The sequence below is a fragment of the Euphorbia lathyris genome, chromosome 5, assembly GCF_963576675.1.
Source record: "Euphorbia lathyris chromosome 5, ddEupLath1.1, whole genome shotgun sequence".
Lineage (NCBI taxonomy): Eukaryota > Viridiplantae > Streptophyta > Magnoliopsida > Malpighiales > Euphorbiaceae > Euphorbia > Euphorbia lathyris.
Genome location: NC_088914.1, coordinates 23733602 through 23754654, shown reverse-complemented (window position 1 = coordinate 23754654; position 21053 = coordinate 23733602). Strand labels below are relative to the sequence as shown.

Below are 21053 nucleotides of genomic sequence, written 5' to 3'. Positions count from 1 at the left end.
TGACGGCTGACTGCCAGATTAGAACATATGCCTTATTTTCTCCTATGAGGATTTAATTTTTGGATTCATAGAAGGGGACATGAATTGGGAATATGAATTTGTGTTTTGGCTTTAATGGAGTAAAGCATTAACTGTTTTGGCTTTATTTTTTTTAATTCTATTCATTTTTTAAGAAAAAAATTAGGTTCACTTTAATTTAGATCAATTAGGAGATTTTTAATCTGTGTATTTTGTTTTTCTTCTAGTTATATTAATTACCATCTTGCTCTTGTTTTAGTAGTTATATTATTTATCTTTTATGGACAAGTTAAGTTCAATTCCAATTTAGCAAGTTAGGTATTTAAACATAGGTTAGGTTGTAATACGCAAACATTGCTGAAAATTTAATTAAACTTCTAGACTTTTTCTGTTCGAATGTACTTGCATTTTTTTTTTCAATAATGTGGACATCCGTTTTCAATGATGAGTTGGACGATTCCTATTCTTATTATTAATTTGCGATTAACTTCTAATTATTTTATTATTTTTACAGGTTATTTAAACAAGACCAACTTTTGAGGAATTGAATTTTGCAAATGATCAAATATGAACATATTAATTATAATGTACTATTTTTTTAATTAGTTAGTATTTCAATATTTTAGACAACATAATTTCTCATTATGTTGTTTGTTTGTAATGGATATAATTTATAACATTATGGTTAATATTTTTCTAAAGTTATAGTAATTTTTATTATTAAATGTTTGTTTTTATACATGAAAAATTTGTAAATAAATACAATATTATAGTGACAAAATTTGCACCACAAAAGGGTTATATGACAAAAAAATTTGGAAAAAACCCAGATATTCTAGGTTGTAATGACAAATGATTTGCACAAATGATTAATGTCAGGAACAAATATCACTACAAAAAGTACTCGAATGTGGCATAATTGTTCGCCCCAAAAGGTTCTCTACTATGACGTTATTTTTGCCATAAAATACATACTTTTGTGGCAATATTGTACGCCACAAAATACATGTTTTTGTGGTGTATAGGTGCGCCACAAATTACATGCTTTTGAGGCGTGATATTCTGTCACAATACTTCTATATTTGTGGCGATATTTTTCGCAATAAAAAAACTTGTTTAGTGGCGTCAAGATTTTGCCACTATAAATTATTGTTTGTGGCATTAGTTATTTCCTCACTATATCATACGAAATTGTAGCAATCAATTTTGTTAGCCACTAAAAGCTTTAGTGTCGCGTTCCTAGTGGCAAGAATAATATCCGCCACAAAATACATTAGTGGCGAATTTATAGTCTTGTGGCAAATAATTTTCCCATAAAAAACTGTTTTTCTTGTAGTGCTTATTCACAAATAGGAATGACATAATAGTACATATTACATGATAACCTTATGTTGCATGTTCTAAAATATTTACAACCAATAGCAATGACATGGTAATATTTATGTTCTAAAGTCTTATACTGTATGTTTGGAAATGTTATATATTATGTTCTAAAATCCTGTTGTAATATCCAGAATCTTATCATTTATGCTTTGCAAGATATAATAAACACAGATAACAATGAACTAAAAAATTGGAAATTAACATGTATTCTTGACCTCAAATAATATGTTCTAAATGTGTACACTATTGTTCTAAATGTGCAATTGATTATTTACAAATGTACAAATGAGCATTATGATCACATCATTGTTAATAATCAAATATAAGATCATAATTCATTGTTTTCTTGCCAAATCTTTGACTACTTATTGAGCTCGGCATGAACAGTATTTTCAATGTTAGATAATATCCTCCAACAGTAGTGTAGCCTAAAACTCTTCATTTGTTCAAACTACAACGAAACAATTTTTCAAAATTAAAATCAACAGTAATTATATCCTAAACCGTACGACTTTTCAATCTAATTTTTTTTATAACATTAACACATTATTTTAAACTATTAGTTAAATAACTCACGCAATGCGAACATTCGACAAGTATTTATTTAAAATTAGATAATCAAATTTATAATAACTTGATATTTTTAATTTGAATAATAATGAATATATCTTTTATATAATATTGCATCTCGTTTGCACAATATAGATGCCCTACAGTGAGGATTCTCTCTAACCTGCGACGCCTCCTTTTCCATTGGTGCAGCTAGGTCTTGTGGCCTTCATGGGTTTTTTTAAAACGTGAACCTTACCTTTTATTTTTCCTTTCCTATTTCTGCAATTCTGCTATTTCTTTTTTGTACGATCGCCTTTTATTAAATCTAGCATGGACAACTTAGAAAAGCAATGGAGACGATTGAAACTTACTGATGCTGAGGATGCAGCTGTGATAATTGAGGATCAAGTGTCGGTCTGCGATACAGACTCTGCTAGGAAACTTGTGGGACGGCTGCTATATGGAAAACGTATAAAGGGTTCAAAGTTAATGAGTGTGGCGAAGGGCTCTTTATCATTGAATTTCAATCGACAAAGGACAAGGAACGAGTTCTGCGTGACTCTCCATGGCATTATGATAGGCAATTAGTAATACTGGGCAGCTTAGAGGGTGTATCTCAGCTCTCTCAGATTGATATGAATATGTGTGAGTTCTGGATACGTATGGTGGATATGCCACTAAATTGTAGGAAACCTGACCTGATCAGAAGAATAGCAGGAAGAGTGGGGGATGTGGTGCTCATCGATGAAGACAGTGTTGACAATCTTGCTACATACGTAAGGGTACGGGTCAGATTGGATGTGACAAAGAAACTCCTCCGTGGCATTATCCTGATGAATGGAGATGGAGAAGAGATTTGGGTCCCGGTGCGATACGAAAAATTGCCAAACTTCTGTTATATGTGTGGTATTATTGGCCATGTCTATGATGACTGCGAAGACCCCGCAGAGAGGCCGGATGAATGTGAATGGCCATATGAACCATACCTACGAGCCTCACTGGCTCGTTTGCGTCGCGTTAGATGCAGTTTTGATGAGCGCAGACCAGCAGAGGGACCCACTAAAAAGAAGGATCCCATAGACGCCCAATCCACTCCTAAGCGATGCCTATTCCCGGAGGGACCAATTACAGGGCCAAAACAATCTAATACAGTGGCTTTTAGGACCACGGTTGAACACAACAACGCAACTCATGCGGAAAAAGTGGTTATTGAAATAATTGACATGGAGGAAGATGTCGAAGCTGCTGGTATTGATATAACTGCTGGTATGGGAGGAACGGGTCTGGGGGCTGTAAGCAACCAAACTCAAATTATGCTGGGCATGGGAGCGGGCTCGAACATGAGGCCTGAGAACTCCAACGATCAGGTATTGCCATTAGTGGGAAGCCAGACAAAGGGCACAGGGCTGAGGAAAGCCAAAATAAAGCATCTGGCCAGGGGTAAGCAGTTAGCAGTTTCTACATCACAAATGGAACTATATGTTTTAAGTACTGTGTTGGGAGGATCAAAGCGAGGCCGAGAGAGCTTTGAGGAAGATGGGAATGACACCAGGAGGGATGGTCCCAGCAGGAAGAAGAGCTTTATTAATAATGACCAGAGGGTGGAGGCCGACACCAGGCCTCACCCTACCTTATGAAAATATTGAGTTGGAACGTTCAGGGCATGGGTAATACTTGGACGTTCCGTACCCTCAGAAGGATGATGAGGGATTATTATCCAGACGTGTTTTTCTTGATGGAAACTCGCATGAAGAAAAACGACTGCTCTCACTTATATCAAAGCTTCCCGGATTTTAATCTATTTATTATTGACGCTTTGGGTCTGAGTGGGGGCCTGATTTTTGGTTGAAAAAGGAGATTGACGTTGTGATCTCCCGTTATTCGTTACATTGTGTTTACTTTTCAATTTTGATAAATAATGCAGCTGTATGGACAGGAGCAGGTATCTATGGATGGCCCGAACGAGTGAATAAGAAGCTCACATGGGATCTGTTAAAACACCTAAACAACATTGATCAACTCCCATTCTTGTGTTTTGGTGATTTTAACGAGATTCTATGGAACTCTGAGAAGAGAGGAGGCCGGTGCCGAGATGATAGTGCCATGGCGGATTTCCATTCTTGCCTTGAGGAGTGCAGTTTGAGTGACTTGGGCTTTGTTGGCAGTGAATTCACGTGGTATAACAGACGCAGGGATGAGGGGGCAATTTGGGAACGGCTGGATCAAGATGTGGCCAACCAGGAATGGATTGATTTATATCCGGCGACTTGCGTCAATACTCTAGCCCGGGTATCTTCCGATCATCATCCGATTTTAATAAACTGTGTAGTTGAGATTGGGGAACATCGCAGGCCGAAGCGTTTGTTCAGATTTGAGGCGATGTGGGTCAGGGATTTACAATGTCGGGAGGTGATTGACGAATGTTGGAATCAGACCTGTAGGGGCAATACGGTACATGAGAAAATCGAGAAATTGTCAAGGGCACTGCAAGACTGGAATTCACGGTCATTTGGCAATACTGAAAAGGAAATTCGACATTTGCAGGCTGATATTGCAGAAATCCAACGCAAGGCTGATCCACGGTTATTTGAAAGGGAATCAGCAATAGCTCTACGACTGGACGAGCTTCAGGATCGAGTTGAAATTAGATGGAAGCAAAGGGAAAAAATAGACTAGTTAAAGGCGGGGGACAGAAACACAAAGTTCTTTCACGCGGAATGCACATCCAGAAAGAGGAATAATAAAATATCGAAATTGCGCGACAAAAACGGGACTTGGAGAGAGGGATCAGAACAATTAACTGCTATTGTTACCGATTATTTCACTGACCTCTTCAGCCCTGCAACACCGCACAATTGTGAGCCTTTCCTTAGTGCTGTGGAGTCAACTCTGACCCTAGAACAATAACAGGAACTGTCCGGTACTTTCAACAGAGAAGAGGTTTGGCTTGCTTTAAATCAGATGCACCCAACGAAGGCCCCAGGACCTGACGGTATGTCTCCTATTTTTTTCCAAAAATACTGGTCTATTATTGGAAATGATGTGGTATCTATGGTGCTTGATTGTTTAAATCTTGGACATTTGCCTGAATCGCTGAACCATGCCTTCATAACACTTATTCCAAAAGTTAAACACCTGTCAAACATGAAGGAGCTTAGACCGATTGCACTATGTAATGTATTGTACAAAATCATTTCTAAGGTGCTTGCTAATAGAATGAAAGGTGTCCTCCCTGGTTTAATTTCTGATACACAATCTGCTTTCGTTCCGGGCCGTTTAATCACAGACAATGCTATTTTGGCCTTTGAAGCTTTTCACAGTATGAAGACAAGAATCAAAGGCAATAGGGGCAATTTTGCACTCAAACTTGACATGAGCAAGGGGTATGACAGGATTGAATGGCACTTTTTGGAAAAAATGCTAAATAGAATGCAATTCCCTGCACACTTTACCAAACTGATCATGATGTGTGTCTCAACTGTCTCAATGGAGTTTATGATTAATGGGCAACCAAAGGGTTATGTGAAACCAGCCAGGGGGCTTAGACAGGGAGACCCTATCTCACCATATCTATTCCTCATATGTGCTGAAGCACTGTCCGCCAACATTAGAAAAGCGGAGAGAGAGGGATCATTGCATGGCCTAAAGGTCTCTCGTAATAGCCCAAGCATCTCGCACTTATTTTTTGCCGATGAGTCCTTAATTTTTGGAAGAGCCACTGTGTCTGAAATTGCAGGCCTACAATATATACTTGGTGAATATGAACGATGTTCAGGGCAAATGATCAATTTTGATAAATCAGAAATTTTCTTCCGTCATGGAGTACCAGTAAGCAGGAGAGAGATAATTACTAGTAGCCTTCGTGTTCGGGAAACTGGCGCTTTCCCGAAATACCTTGGACTTCCTACTATTATTGGGCGGAGTAAAAAAGCGGTATTTGAAAACATAAAGGAGAGGATCCAGCGCCGACTTAAAGGATGGGAGGAACGCTTCCTGTTAGCAGGGGGCAAAGAGATATTGATTAAATCCATTATCCAAGCTATCCCAACATATGTTATGTCATGTTTCCTCTTACCTGACTCTCTCTGTGCTAATATCCAGGCATTGATAAGCCATTTTTGGTGGGGAGGAAATGAGACGAAAAGACCCGTTTATTGGCTTGCATGGGATGCAATGTGTCAGGCTAAGGAAGAGGGTGGAGTGGGGTTCCGGTGGCTCAGATCGTTCAATCTGGCGCTCTTAGCAAAGCAATACTGGTGCCTACTTAAGTGTCCCGATTCACTTTGCTCAAGGATCCTCAAGGCGAAATACCATCCTCACTGTGAGCTATCCAATGCTACACTCTGTCCCAACCCAAGTTATCTGTGGCGAAGCCTTTGGGAAGCAAGGAAGTTAGTCAGTGATGGGATTATGTGGCGGGTAGGGGATGGTGAGAAGATCCGAATATGGCAGGATAAATGGATCCCCTCTTTAGACGCAAAAAAAACCCTGGTTGCAATGGTTGAACCACTCCCGACCCTTGTGAATGAACTGATATCTGATACTGCATAAATATTAAAAATCAGAATCAGCCCCTCCCGTTTCCATGACGATTTCTACTGGGGTCCAACACATAATGGCCACTTCTCGGTGAAAACATGTTACTGGCTGGCTGAACAGAGACGCAAGGCGCCGTTAACCCCGTCATCTTCGTCATCAGACCTGCACAGAATATGAAAGCAAATATGGTTAGTGAAAGTCCCTCCCAAAGTTCAGCACTTTGTTTGGAAACTACTGCGTGGTATTCTACCTTGCAATTCACTCCTTCAACGTCGCGGTATCAACGCCCAGGAGGGATGTCGCTTGTGTAACGGATCAGAAGAAACCCCACACCATATCTTCCTCAAATGCCCAGCGACGGTACTGATTCGGAAAGATGCTGGTTTAACGCTCCGGTGGGATCGCGTGAGTGCAGGGGATTTCCGCGAGTGGCTGGACGAATGTAGAACAAAATCCGTGGGGACTGAATTCGAGCTGGGGTTAATCCTGCTCTGGTGGATCTGGTATCGACGGAACCTGCTGCTCCATGAGAATATCTACCTCAACACGTCTACAGTAATTACCAAAGCTCATAACTTCCTTGTCGAATGGACACAGACAAACGCACCAGGGCCTCCAAACTCCCCAAGTGTATTACCTCCGGATCCTTACAAGGTTTGGCGTCCCCCTCCCGATGGCATCATCAAAATTAACTGTGATGCCGCATGGGAGGGCAATGGCCTCTCCGCAAGGATTGGAGTAATCGCTAGGAATTCACAGGCCCAAGTTTTGGTCTCGGCAGGAGCTCCTATACCACCCTGCAGTTCAGTTGAAGCTGCGGAATTACTGGCTATCCGGGAGAGTCTACAAATTGCAAAGGATTCAAACTTCCAACAAATCTGTGTGGAATCCGACGCAAAAATCGTAGTTGATTTCCTCAATGCTGGCTCACTTCCTCTTTCTGCGCTTCATTTTTTATATAGGGATGTACTTGAGATGACCCGTTCTTTTTCCATATGTTCGTTCCAGTTTGTAAAGAGGGAAGGGAATAAGGTAGCGCATAGCATAGCCAAATGGGCAAGAGACATTCAGTTACCTTTAGTTTTGCAGGGAGATAGCCCAAATATTGCTTGGCCTCTTATTGTTCATGATGCTGCTGGCATTTAATTTATGAATTTACATTCTTCTTCAAAAAAAAAAAATATCTTTTATATAATATTTATTTTATATTTATATTTAATTTAAGTAATATTAAATTTTTAATCTAATAAATAATGATAGATTAAATAAAATATAAATGAAATAGTCATTAATTTGTTTGTAACTTAATCCGTAAAATTAAAATTAATAGTTAATTTTAAAATCCTTAAAAAAAAGTTAATGTTAATACATACTATTTTATTAAAAAAATATTAAATGTTACATTATTGATTTTTTTAATATATTAGTTTATCGAACATCATGAAACACTTAAGTAATTTATGATAGAAGGATAAATTTATCATTTTCTATGTTTTTATATATAGTATTTATTTTGTAAATACTAATTTAATAGTATATAAACTACAAATACCACGTAAAATAAATATTATACAAAAAAAAAATATTCATTATTATTCATATCAAAATATTAGATTATTATAGATTTGACTACCTATTTTTTAATTAAAATAGTAATATAATTTTATTAGTACGCAATAGCACTTTTCATACCTCCATTAATGCCATAAAAATATACATAAAACTTAATTGAAGTAAGGTATATGTAATACTGATAGAAAAGTAAACTTATCATTTTGTATAAACTTTAACCATTAATTAACAGAATTATGGATAAGAGACAAATAGTAAGTTTTTTAAAAATTTAGGGACTCAATAAAACTTAGAGACTTTATATTGTGTTTTTAAAAATAAATGAATCTAATAGTGTAATATGCACAAACTCAATAGATTAATAAAACTACAATAGTAATAAAGGTAAAACTAAAAATCAAATAATAAAATTCATCAAAACAAAATACAATAAAACCTTCATAAATTAATACTCGATAAATTAATAATATTTTTACAATAATAATTTCTGCTGGTTCCAACTTAGGCCAGTTTAGTAAATTAATACTCGATAAATTGATCTCTCTATAAATTAATAAAATTTTGTATAAATGTTTTACTGTAATTGATGAAATAACAAATTATGCATCTCCATATATATTGTGAGATGTAACAATTGATTTTCGTGAATTGTAAGAAAGACAAACTTGACCATGAATTCAATCCAACCAATATTGTCTCATTTGTTGTAGCAGATAGGAAGTAGGAAGTTGGAGAGACTTTAACATCATGTAGCTTCTACCTATACCTTTTGGGAAGAAATACCCCACATTAATTCTTCTATCCAACTTCAAATTAGAGAGCTTAATCCACCATATCTTACATGTACTTAATTGGAACTTTAACTATAATTAAATTTAGAGGGAAAAAAAGCTTAATACATCATAATTTGTCTAAAAACTTAATTGATATCCGGAACTTTCAAAGTGTCTCCCTTTAATTTACATAAAATGTTTAAATAACCCTCAACTTGAGTAAAATATAATCAATTGATTACTTGATTAAAAAACAGTATGTTACATGAAGAAGACGTGTTGTACGAACTTTAGAAAATTAAAATGACCAATATCAGAGTATGCAAAAATCAGAGATGACAAGTTTTGCGGTTGAACAAGTAAAAAATTCTTTTTTTAATATGTTTTAATCTATTCTTTGAATTATATAATATCATTTTAAAACGCCTATAACCCACTTTCCGAATATATATAACATAATTTTTTTTAAAATGAAATGATTAATTAATTATATTTTAAATAAGTTAAAGTGCTATCAAACAAATAAAAAATATATCCATTACTATTAAATTGGGATCGCAATGGGTAAATATCCATATTTTATTACAAGTAATACCCTTTCCATTTTGTCCGTTTAAAAACACATCTTCTTAAAAAAAAATACTTTCATTTCGTCAATATAATTTTAGAACATCTTAAATTTCATTACTGTCAATAGAATTTCAGAGTATCTGTTAAATACTCAAGCTCGTCTCAATCAAAGGTTTAAAGAAATACAAAATTAATTACATTGCAAATACATAAATTTACTAGCAACAACAATTTTTTCTCAAAAATATAAAAAAAAGAAAATCAATAAGAACGTTCTATACATTGATATAAAATATAATACAATAACTTTAAATTAGAAGTTAAATAATCCTTTATAGAAGGGATTTGCTCAAGAATAGTGGGGAAAATATATTATTTCAACAATAAAAAATGGAAATCAACAAGAATGATGAAATATATTATATATAAATTTCGAGCAGATTAACAATATTGTTAACTAGGTAACTGAATTACAAACAACATTTGCTCATGGCATTCTGCAGTTTTCTGCATACGGAATTGGGTATTCCCAATTCTGCAGAAACCTACCAGAAATAGAACTTTTGGGGATAATTGTAACACTCAACTGATTTAATCAGAAGGCATAAAAATGAAGGAGCAGCAACAGTTTTCTCAATATAATTGGGGGGCATCATAGCCTCGCAGGCGTGTATCCGGTTGTCTAATGACGTTTGAAATAAGGCCTCCACTGTTCTGTTTCCCAATATAATACTATACTTGCATACTTGCTGCTGAATTTACTGGTTGCAAGAGAACACTCTGATTCGAAGATTGAGAAAGATCATCGATAGTATGCCATTTGTCTCGATGACATGAAAGGCGAAGAAGAGGTCTTCTTGTTTTGATTGGTGGGTTTCTTCTTCTCTTGCTTGGTTTCAGCACGGAGCCAAGACTCAACGACCGAAAGCAGATTTGCCGAACTTTTTAACTCTTTTGTCTCTGTTAACTTCTCAGCCCTCTTCAGTTCACCTTCTTGTATATAAGCCAGATGTGTGGCCCATGTTTCCAATCCATCGAATATATGTGTGGCGTACACAATTGTAGCTCCTCTCTGTAATAAACAAAATAGCATCAGTTGGATCACAAGTTTCGAGTGTTCATGTATGATAATTTGCTCCAGCTAGAGCTTCTCAATAATGACCGCAGGCACATAAAATCGAGATAACTCCCCAGCAAACGATGTTGATTCAATCATAAGCATTTTACAAGCAATCGACATTGTATGACAATAATGTTTCCATGTGATGAACTAAGATTTCAAACGGTGACATATGGTGGCATCTCATGCAAAACTGCAAGAACGATATTCTAGACATTGAATCGGCTATGATTAGCATGCAGATGTGGATGTGTCAAAATTGGGAAGTTATACCTGCTCGCATTCTTCCTTAAAGAACTCTAGCAAATCCATCCTGGCAACGACATCCAGGTCAACTGTGACCTCATCCAGTAAAAGCACCTGCAATTAAAAATTCGGCTCCTATTTATTGACAAAAATCAAAATACCCAATGCCATTCAGCAACACCTTCATAGTACAAGGACAAGGAGCGAAATTAGATATCAAAACTAATAAATTTGAAATATGGACTTGCTTGACTTAAGTAAGCAAATGATTGGTTCCAACACAAACCTCTGAAGCACGGACACGCCGGAACCCTCACGTATCGCGTGTCCGATACGGTTCCGACACGGACACGGCCGGAAACGCCTGGGACACGGTGTCGGGGCCGTGTCCGTAATATCCGAAAGTTGGACACGCGTATCAGTGAAGGATACGCGTGTCCCAGGGAAAAAAAATCCGATTCTTCAAATTGACGCTGTAGAAGACAATGGCGTCGGAAGAATTTTTGGGAGAAAGGGGGTAAGACTTACCCGCGTCTGTTCAACTCCAAAGGACAGTCATCGATTGAATTTTTTGAATGATTTCTTCTTCTGCTTATCATACATCGATTCAACTTCAAAGGACATCGATTCTTATTTCCTAGCCTAGGTCATCGATTGAATTTCCTCAGATATCTGTTCAACTTCAAAGGACATCGATTCAACTTCAAAGGACATCGATTCTTATTTCCTAGCCTAGGTCATCGATTGAATTTCCTCAGATATTTGAAGAGCCAGAAACTCCAAAGGACATGGGAATTAATGTCATTAAGAGTTTTATAATTTCGTTTATATGTATTTATTTAGTTATATTACAAAAAATCATATATAAAAATATATTTTTAATATTTATAAATGTGCCCCAATATTTTTATTATTTACACGTATCCCCCACGTATCCGTGTCCTGTGTTTTATAGAAATGACGTTTCCCGTATCCGTGTCCGTGTCGGATACCGTGTCGCGTGTCCGTGTCCGGGCAACATAGACACAAACCAATTCCACAGACTGGCCAAAACTTGTAAGTTGTAACCCTGGCTAGTTCACTAGCGAAACAGGAACAAAGGAAATCATTTTTACAAATATTAGAGTGGAGTAAGTCTTTATGCCATGCCAGATAGCAGATTCAATTTTGTCGAACCTAACACAAACCTGCATTCAAGTTGCTCAAACCAAAAGCAAAAACAGGAGTTGCATAGTTCTTTAGTACCTTAAACGGAATAAGAAGACCCATACATATCTGGACTCGACGCCGCTGGCCATCGGAGACCTTATGCATACGCCATTGCAAATCAATCTCAAGCAAGTCAATCAACTTTTCTCTCCTAACAGGATCAATTCCTTCAACTGCTTATAAAAGGGAATCAGAAAGAGTAGTGATTTCTAATTCATCTTGAAATAGGTGCAATTAGAAATGGAAAAACAATGAAGGAAGAAAATGCAACATAATAGAAAGAGAAATACCAATAACAGCAAATTAATACCTCCAAATATCATATGCTCTGCAGAAAAGTCTCCTTGGAGCGGAATTTCTCCCTGTAAATTTACAATTAAGCATGACTATTTGAAAGACAAAGCTGAAATCACAAATCACCATTGGAAACTTCTAAATGAGTACTAGTTTGGAGAATACAACAACTTCATCCAATTTGTACTTGAAGAATGACAAGTCTAGGAACTGTATTCTAATGACTCTGACAAATTTGCTTGTGAAAAAATTTGATTGACTACTGATTAACATTTATATATTAACAGTATAACAAGAAGGAATTTTTTGGTTAGGAAAAGAAACCCAAAAGTAAGAAAGATTATGTCACTGCAGGTATATATGTTTAACTGAAACAAATTATAAGGAAACAAGGAAAAAAATTGACAATATCATTGTATTGTTATCAATTCTGGCAACACAAGAATGTTATATCCTCTGTTATTGACACTAACAAATATACTATTTACAACCTTGTGACAGATCCAGGATTCACCGATAGCGGGTGCTTGTGGTGTTCTCTCGTGATTTATGGGGGCTAAACTGATATTTTTGGGCGTTTTTACATAAAAAAAATTAAAACCCCATACACAGTTTCCAAAGAAATTTTGGCATTTTCCAGCGAACAGTGGGTGCTCAAGCCCCCCTGTCCCCTGAATAATAGACCACAACAACTGTCTCACATTGGTAGCCATTTAAAAGAGGACATATAATACGTTCAGTTTCCCCAGTTGATGAATGAAGATACTAAAAACAAAGATAATACAAGAACCCAAATCTTACATGATCATCATTCTACATTGCCAAGCCAGGTCTTTTGATGGCAAATTTCAAATTCGACACAACATCGGCAAAAAGCAGTACATATAGTTATCTGCTGATCAAAATTCCAAGAAATTTGATTACTCTCTTTGTCCTACAATGTAGACACATTTTTTACATCCCATGAAATAGGGATAACTCCTCTTCTAACTACAAATTACCACTAATTTAGAGCAAATTAAATGCTCTATTCATTAAGGAAACTATCTATCTTTTTTTGAGTGGAATTGTATTTGTGCATCTATTTGCTGGAGAAAGGGAGTAACGATCCAATGTTTCTGAAAGCATATATTACCTTACGAGCTTCGATCAATGATCTAAGCAACTAAAGTTATCATACACTTCAAGTCAAGGAAAAAGAACATTAATAGCATACAAAAGAGTAAAGGGAAAGCTCAGAAAACTCACAGCAGAACCAACAGTTTTACTCCAAGAACCACCTAAGTAGGCCAATTCACCATTGCAAACAAGTTGCGTGTCATGAAAAGCAGAACGGTTTAACACTTGAACTACATCTCTCCCTCCTACCATATGCTTGCCCGCTAGAATCTTCAACAAAGTGGTCTTTCCTGCATCATACATACATGCCAATTGCCATAACTATCTAATAATTAAAATTATTCGAAGTAAAAAGAGAAAAGCAAAAGGAGACTGGATCAATTTCTATGAAAAAGGTGTAAAATGTGGATTACCAGATCCATTAGCGCCGACGAGAAGGCAGCGAGATCCAGGAGAGATGTTGAGATTGAAATCGTAGAAGAGAGGAGTCTGAATTTCGTATCCGAATTGCATGCCAGAAACGTTAATACTGTTTCCTTTCTCATTTTCGTTCTTTTTTGCCGCCATTTGCCTCTTCCTCCTCCTCCGTTTCTCTCTTCCGCCTATAAAGAGCACGGGTTGCACAGAGCTTATAGTATTCCCGTCGGTGATCTTATACACGTCTCCTACGTAGTTGGTTTATTCTTTTAACACGTGGTCATTCTTCAGTCTGCCACGTAGTCACTCCCAGGGCCTCTAGTCTAGTCTACCTTGTAGGAAACGAAAAAGATTGACAAAAATAGTTGTCATTTACTTTGAGTAATACGACGGTTTAACAGCTTTTTATATCCTTTTGACTCGTAATGAAAAGAGACCGTAGGAGAGAACTAAAAGCTGAAATCGAGAGAGAAGAAGAAGAACGAGAGAAACCCGCATACGGCGTATCTAGGCTTTGAGTATATCGAATATTCTGATTATCTATTTGGGATGTGAATCTGAATACGAGAGATTGAAGCTGGGATTAAAATCTCTCCATTTGTAATCGGAATCAAAATTTCTCTAGGTATGTTAATGGAGTTCGTTATTCATTAGTTAATCACTTTCTTTTCTTGGATTTTGTTCGATTCCGTGCGATTGCGGTGTTTAAATCCTTTATCGATTTTCACTATTGAATACCTAGACATGTTTCTTGGTAATTGTAGAAAATGAGAAGAGAATAGAGTGTTGAGTATTGCTATGAATGTAGCATTTTCTAATGGATGTATTGGGACTATGGAGGTAGCATTTTCTCATATTTATAGTGAATTTAGGGTTAGCTTCCTAGTTAGTTGTTTGCCATTGAGTTGGGTAGTACTGAAGAGCTGTAGCTCTGTGTTATTTTTGTGTAGGAGGAATTTTTGCAATTTGATCATGTTTTTGAACGTAATATGTTTGGTGGTGGGATAACTTGCTTTGTGCAAATCTATAGTTTTACTATTTTGTTTTGTTCTATGATTATTTCGTTATCGGTAAGTAAAGCCAATTAAGAAGAGGGGAAGTTATCATCTAGTTATTTGGCCTTTTTATGATTTCCCTCGTCATTTTGGTAGGTGGCTTATCTTGGAGTTGGTAGTGGTGTTTGGGCAGAGTGATTTATAAATTAGAACCATGGAGGAAGACGAGGACAAAGCTCTGCTCAGTTCTTTGGGTGTAACATCTGCCAAGGCAGAAGATTTTGAACGCGATGTTTTAGCACAGGTATGAACTTCTTTTCTTGTTGATAATTGGTGTGGTTGTATGTATTAGCGTTGATTATCAGAATTTGGTTGTATTAGTGGGTTTATCCTACACTTTTTATTCCTCTATTGGAAGTTCTATTGCACTGGGCAGAATTTTTATGGACTAATTTGCATAATGCTAGGAGCGTAGTAGGATGGTCTTATTGAACCTGATTTTCTATTGTAATATTTGAAGTTCAACATGTCTCAACTTGATGAGATATTTCTTTGGAAAAATTACTGTTTGACAAATGTAAGTCCTATATATCAGGTGACAAACAATCCAGAGCATAATGGTGAAGCTGGAAGGAATGCTGACGAGGAGTCTCATCACAAGTCAAATAGCATAGATCCTTCACCTACTAGCCAAGAAAATCTCTACAACAGACTGAAGGCTGTAAAATTCGAAATAGATGCTGTTGCATCTACGTTTGAACAGGCAAAAGATATTGCCAGTAGAGAAGACCATGCTCGCAATGATGATAAAGCAAATGGGGATATAAAGGATAACATAAATGGTGTTGAGGTTTCTGCAAATTATTTCACCCTTCAGCAAGCCCTGGCTGCTGATCGTCTAACTAGTCTTAAGAGAACGAAGGCTCAACTCGAGAAAGAACTTTCAGATTTTCACAAGGATGATACTACCAAGGGTGTTGATTATGGAAAACTGTTAGCCGACCTGGTGAAGGAAGAACCTAGACTTAAGAAAAAGGCAAAGGAAGTTAAGAAATCAGGCAAAAAGAATGGAAAAAGTCAAAGAACAGTATCATTCAGTGATGATACTGATTTTGACACGATGTTGGATGCAGCATCTGCTGGATTTGTTGAAACAGTGAGTTAAAAATAATATATTTTGTCTCTTGAGTTTCTTAATCTGATTTGCAGTAGGATAGGAAGGATAAAGTTACTTCTACCCATTTTTTATGAGATGAATTTTGGGGGGTTGACAATTGTGTGCTGTTTAATTCCTAGGAAAGGGATGAATTGGTCAGGAAAGGAATCTTAACTCCCTTCCATAAGCTTAAGGGCTTTGAACGCCGCCTTCAGCAACCGGGGCCATCAAATGAGCGCAATGTATCAGAGGATGAGGACAGAAGTGAAGATTTTGCTTCTGACAGTATAGCTAAGGCTGCCCAGTCATTGTTAGAGGCAGCAAAAGCTCGTCCAGCAACTAAACTCCTCGATCCAGATGCACTGCCAAAGCTTGAGGCTCCAGCTCGTCCTTTTCAGAGGTTGAAAGTGCCTTTGCAAGTTCCTCAGTCTCCTGAAAGTGATGGTGATAAAAAGAAGAGTTTAAAAAGGAAAAAGAAACGGCCTTTACCTGGTCAGAAATGGAGGAAACATGTTGCACGTGAGGACCACTTGGGAGAAAGTGGTATGTTCAATAATTTCCTCGGTTGAGATATAATAACTGTTCTTTGGCCTTAACTAAGCTTTTTGTTCAATTGGTTCATGACAATAGTATTTTTCTGTATCATACATAGGAATTGTTCACTCATTTTATGCATCATTAGTTCTTCAACTATATGTATTATTTATATTAATATTTTGTCATACACTTTCTGATCAGAACCTCAATATTAGTGGCACACCCGAACACAAAAAACGACACACAAACATAGAAACAAGTGGATAATATGGAATAGTAGACTTGTATTAATGAACTAGAAAGTAATCGAAAACATAAATCTATGCAGAAGCACAGCCCAGGGAAGAATGCCGTTCTCCTAGCAGAAATAAGAGACCCAAAATATCCAAATGAATAATCTTAAAGCTACCTTTCTCCTTTTCATGCAACATCTCTACTCACCACATACTCACACTGAACCTTGATATAACTAGGATAGCCACGTGTCCCTTCTATTCCTTTATTCCTCTCAATTCTCATATAGTATTATCTGTCACTTCCTCACTAGCCAAATGCCATCATCTAGGTATGAGGAGTACTTTTTACTGTCTTCATCATTATGATTTGCATGTTAGCATCTATTTTAGAGTAATTTTTGGCTGAATAGTAGAATTATTATTTTCATCTAGTGATCATCTTTTGGCAGAATGTGCAAGGAGCAACTCAGTTGCATCCAGTTATGAAGAAGAGAAGCTAGAAGATGGTGAAGATGATGTAGATGATGACGCCCCTTCTGTAACACTTGAAGGTGGGCTAAAAATTCCAGAAGGCATTTTTTGCAAACTTTTCGACTACCAGAAAGTAGGAGTGCAGTGGCTTTGGGAATTACATTGCCAAAGAGCTGGTGGCATTATTGGGGATGAAATGGGTCTTGGTAAGACCATCCAGGTCCTATCTTTTCTTGGAGCATTACATTTCAGTAACATGTACAAACCAAGCATTGTCGTTTGCCCAGTCACACTCTTGCGGCAATGGAAAAGGGAAGCACAGAAGTGGTACCCACAGTTTCATGTGGAGCTGTTGCATGATTCAGCTCAAGATCTTCCTCTTAGTAAGAGGCAAACCAAATCTTCTGATAGTGATAATGAAAGTGAAGGTTCACTTGATAGTGATTATGAAGGAAATTTATCGTCCAAAAATGCTAATAAATGGGATTCCTTGATAAATCGAGTAATAAAATCAGAATCAGGATTGCTTATTACAACGTACGAGCAACTAAGGTTGCAAGGAGACAAATTGCTTGACATTGAGTGGGGCTATGCAGTTCTGGATGAAGGACATCGAATTCGTAATCCAAATGCTTATGTTACATTGATTTGCAAACAGCTTCAGACAGTTCACCGCATAATAATGACAGGGGCACCAATTCAGAACAAGTTGAGCGAATTATGGTCTTTATTTGATTTTGTTTTTCCTGGGAAGCTGGGAGTACTTCCTGTATTTGAGGCAGAGTTCGCTGTTCCTATTTCTGTTGGAGGCTATGCTAATGCGTCACCACTGCAAGTTTCTACAGCCTATAGGTACAATTTGCTATTTGTTTGAATATCTGTTCCCATCTGAAGTGCATGTAACAATTATTAATTTCGGGATCCTTAATTTTTCTTGCTACAGGTGTGCTGTGGTCCTGCGTGACTTGATAATGCCTTATCTCCTTCGACGTATGAAAGCGGATGTAAATGCACAACTTCCCAAGAAAACTGAACACGTTCTTTTTTGTAGCCTTACAGCAGAGCAACGTTCTGTATACAGAGCATTTCTTGCAAGCACTGAAGTAGAACAAATATTTGATGGAAATAGGAACTCCTTATATGGCATAGATGTAATGCGTAAGATATGTAACCACCCTGATTTACTTGAAAGAGAACATGCACATCAGAATCCAGACTATGGAAATCCTGAGCGCAGTGGAAAACTGAAAGTTGTGGCTCAATTGCTTAAGGTTTGGAAGGAGCAGGAACATCGTGTTCTTCTATTTGCTCAAACTCAACAAATGCTTGATATTCTTGAAAGTTTCCTGAACTCCGGTGGTTATAGCTACCGAAGAATGGATGGCCTGACACCTGTAAAACAGAGAATGGCCCTAATAGATGAATTTAACAACTCAAATGATGTGTTTATTTTCATTTTAACCACAAAGGTTGGTGGATTAGGGACTAATCTGACTGGTGCAAACAGAGTGATTATCTTTGACCCGGACTGGAATCCTTCAACTGACATGCAGGTATTGTACGGCTTCTATTGTAGTTTTATTGTGTATCCAGCAGTTAGAATACCTTTTTTTTCAATCCCGTACCTCTTACCATTTTGAAGTCCCATTTTATTTGTGTGCACGTGCGTGCACGTATTTTCAAGTTTTTCATGGTAGCCATCAAGATGGTAATGGTATTGCTTATATATTATATTCGTACATAGAGATAGCATCTTAATGAAATCTTGATAGGTCTTACAATTGATTCTGATCACTATGATTTCAGCTTTACTCTTCATTTTATTTTCCTAGATATGGAGGATAATTTTTCTTTCTAACAGGCAAGGGAACGTGCTTGGCGCATTGGTCAGAAACGCGATGTTACTGTGTATAGACTAATCACACGTGGGACTATTGAAGAGAAAGTGTATCACCGTCAAATTTACAAGCATTTTCTTACTAATAAGATATTGAAAAACCCACAGCAGCGGAGGTTCTTCAAAGCTCGAGATATGAAGGATCTTTTCACTCTGAATGATAATGAAGAAAGTGGGTCAACTGAAACATCTAATATTTTCGGTCAGTTATCAGATGATGTACATGTTGTTGGTGGAAAGGAAGTAAAGCAAGACAAGCAGAGACATCATAAAGGAAGTGCATCACATTCTAATGATGCTGTGGTTGGTAAAGAAAAGTACCCTAAGATTGGAACCTCCAAAAAGAAAGGGAAGGAAAAAGCTAGTAACAGCGACGGTGAAGCTGATGAAGAGACAAATATTTTGAGGAGCCTTTTTGATGCTCAGGGAATACATGTAAGTTCCAGCGTTAATTATGTTTTGATTGCTTACATATTAATATTTTGGCTTTCGGCAGGCCTATGTTGCCATTTTGCATTTCTCAAACTCTTTTTATCTTTTAGATCATATGTTCATTAATAGCCGAGTTGCCTCCTGATTTTTCTTCAGAGTGCTGTGAACCATGATGCTATTATGGATGCTCAAGATGAAGAGAAGATGAGGCTTGAAGAGCAAGCTTCTCAAGTTGCACAAAGAGCAGCGGAAGCATTGCGTCAATCACGAATACTTCGCAGTCGTGATAATGTAGCTGTCCCAACATGGACAGGGAAGTCAGGGACTGCTGGTGCACCATCATCTATTCGCCGGAAATTTGGATCATCTGTGAACTCTCAGCTGATTAGATCATCCAAGGAATCATCCAACAATAAGAATGGAATAAATGGGATAGCAGCTGGAGCTTCTGCTGGGAAGGCTTTATCATCAGCTGAACTACTTGCTAGAATACGAGGAAATCAAGAAAGCGCTATTGGTGCTGCACTTGATCAACAGTTCGGATCTGCATCGAGTTCTTCCAAAGTCGATGGAGTATCCAAGCCGCCGAAAAATATATCTAGTGTTCAGCCTGAAATACTGATACGTAAGATCTGTACATTCATGCAACAAAAAGGTGGAAGTACAGACTCTGGAACCATAGTGCAGCACTTCAAAGACAGAATACCGTCGAAGGACCTGCCCTTGTTTAAGAATCTGTTGAAGGAAATAGCAACTCTGGAAAGAGGGGCAGATAGAACAGTATGGGTCCTCAAACCCGAATATCAATAGCAATTATCGGTGGTCCTAATCCTACTACTTACGAATTCTTTTTGCCATCATACAACATGTGAATAGTTATTTTATTATCAATTTGAAGAGAAGGTAGTCTGGAAAAACCCAAGTATATGACTTTTCAGTTGAGAATGAGATACAAATTTTGGTAAGTCAGGAATTTAAATTCACTTTCGTGGACAAGAATTACAGTAGCATTAACACCATAGTTGTGAAAGGCGAAAAGCGAACCGAGGCGATAAGGGCAAAATATCGCCTCACCTCAAGGCGACAAAAAATAAAAGGTCCATTTACATATTTAATCCATTTACTCAACTTATTACATATCTAGACTTTATTTTTGTGACTTTTGCAAAATACACTAATCTTTCATCTTCCCCTTCCTCTTCCAAACGCACGATTTCTCTTCCCCTTCCTAGTCTTCTCTTGAGATTGATCAAGATAAATCGATCATGCAGGCTAGAAATTCGATTAGCCTTCGTCTGCCCTAATCAATGCGAAATTTCTCATGATTGGATTGAAAATGTGTAAGTCATCACAAAATCCTCTAAACTGCATTTAAGTCTTCTTTTCTGGGTTTCTCCATGAATTGTTGAAATTAGAGATGGTCCAGCTTCCACTGGTTCTTACGATGATGTTATTTACTGTGAATGCATTCTCTTTTATTTATAGGTCCCTGGCAGGACGACTTTGCTTAAGACCGG

The 21053-nt window shown here is 37.2% G+C and overlaps 2 protein-coding genes across 2 annotated transcripts; one reads left to right on the top strand and one right to left on the bottom strand.

Moving 5' to 3' along the window:
- Nucleotides 1-9798: 9798 nt before the first annotated feature.
- On the bottom strand, nucleotides 9799-14113 carry LOC136229852 (ABC transporter I family member 21). Its single transcript, XM_066018732.1, has 6 exons — nucleotides 13809-14113; nucleotides 13525-13685; nucleotides 12293-12344; nucleotides 12019-12155; nucleotides 10801-10887; nucleotides 9799-10479 (listed from the first exon to the last, which is right to left on the bottom strand). Exons 1-6 carry the CDS (start codon nucleotides 13960-13962, stop codon nucleotides 10210-10212), a joined length of 861 nt encoding a protein of 286 aa, XP_065874804.1. The 5' UTR covers nucleotides 13963-14113; the 3' UTR covers nucleotides 9799-10209.
- A 121-nt stretch (nucleotides 14114-14234) lies between these two features.
- LOC136229851 (protein CHROMATIN REMODELING 8) lies at nucleotides 14235-20501 on the top strand. Its single transcript, XM_066018731.1, has 8 exons — nucleotides 14235-14437; nucleotides 14964-15111; nucleotides 15403-15963; nucleotides 16104-16506; nucleotides 17186-18059; nucleotides 18151-18760; nucleotides 19069-19539; nucleotides 19693-20501. The coding sequence occupies exons 2-8, from the start codon at nucleotides 15022-15024 to the stop codon at nucleotides 20344-20346; spliced, it is 3663 nt and encodes a 1220-aa protein (XP_065874803.1). The 5' UTR covers nucleotides 14235-14437; nucleotides 14964-15021; the 3' UTR covers nucleotides 20347-20501.
- The last annotated feature ends 552 nt before the right edge of the window (nucleotides 20502-21053 follow it).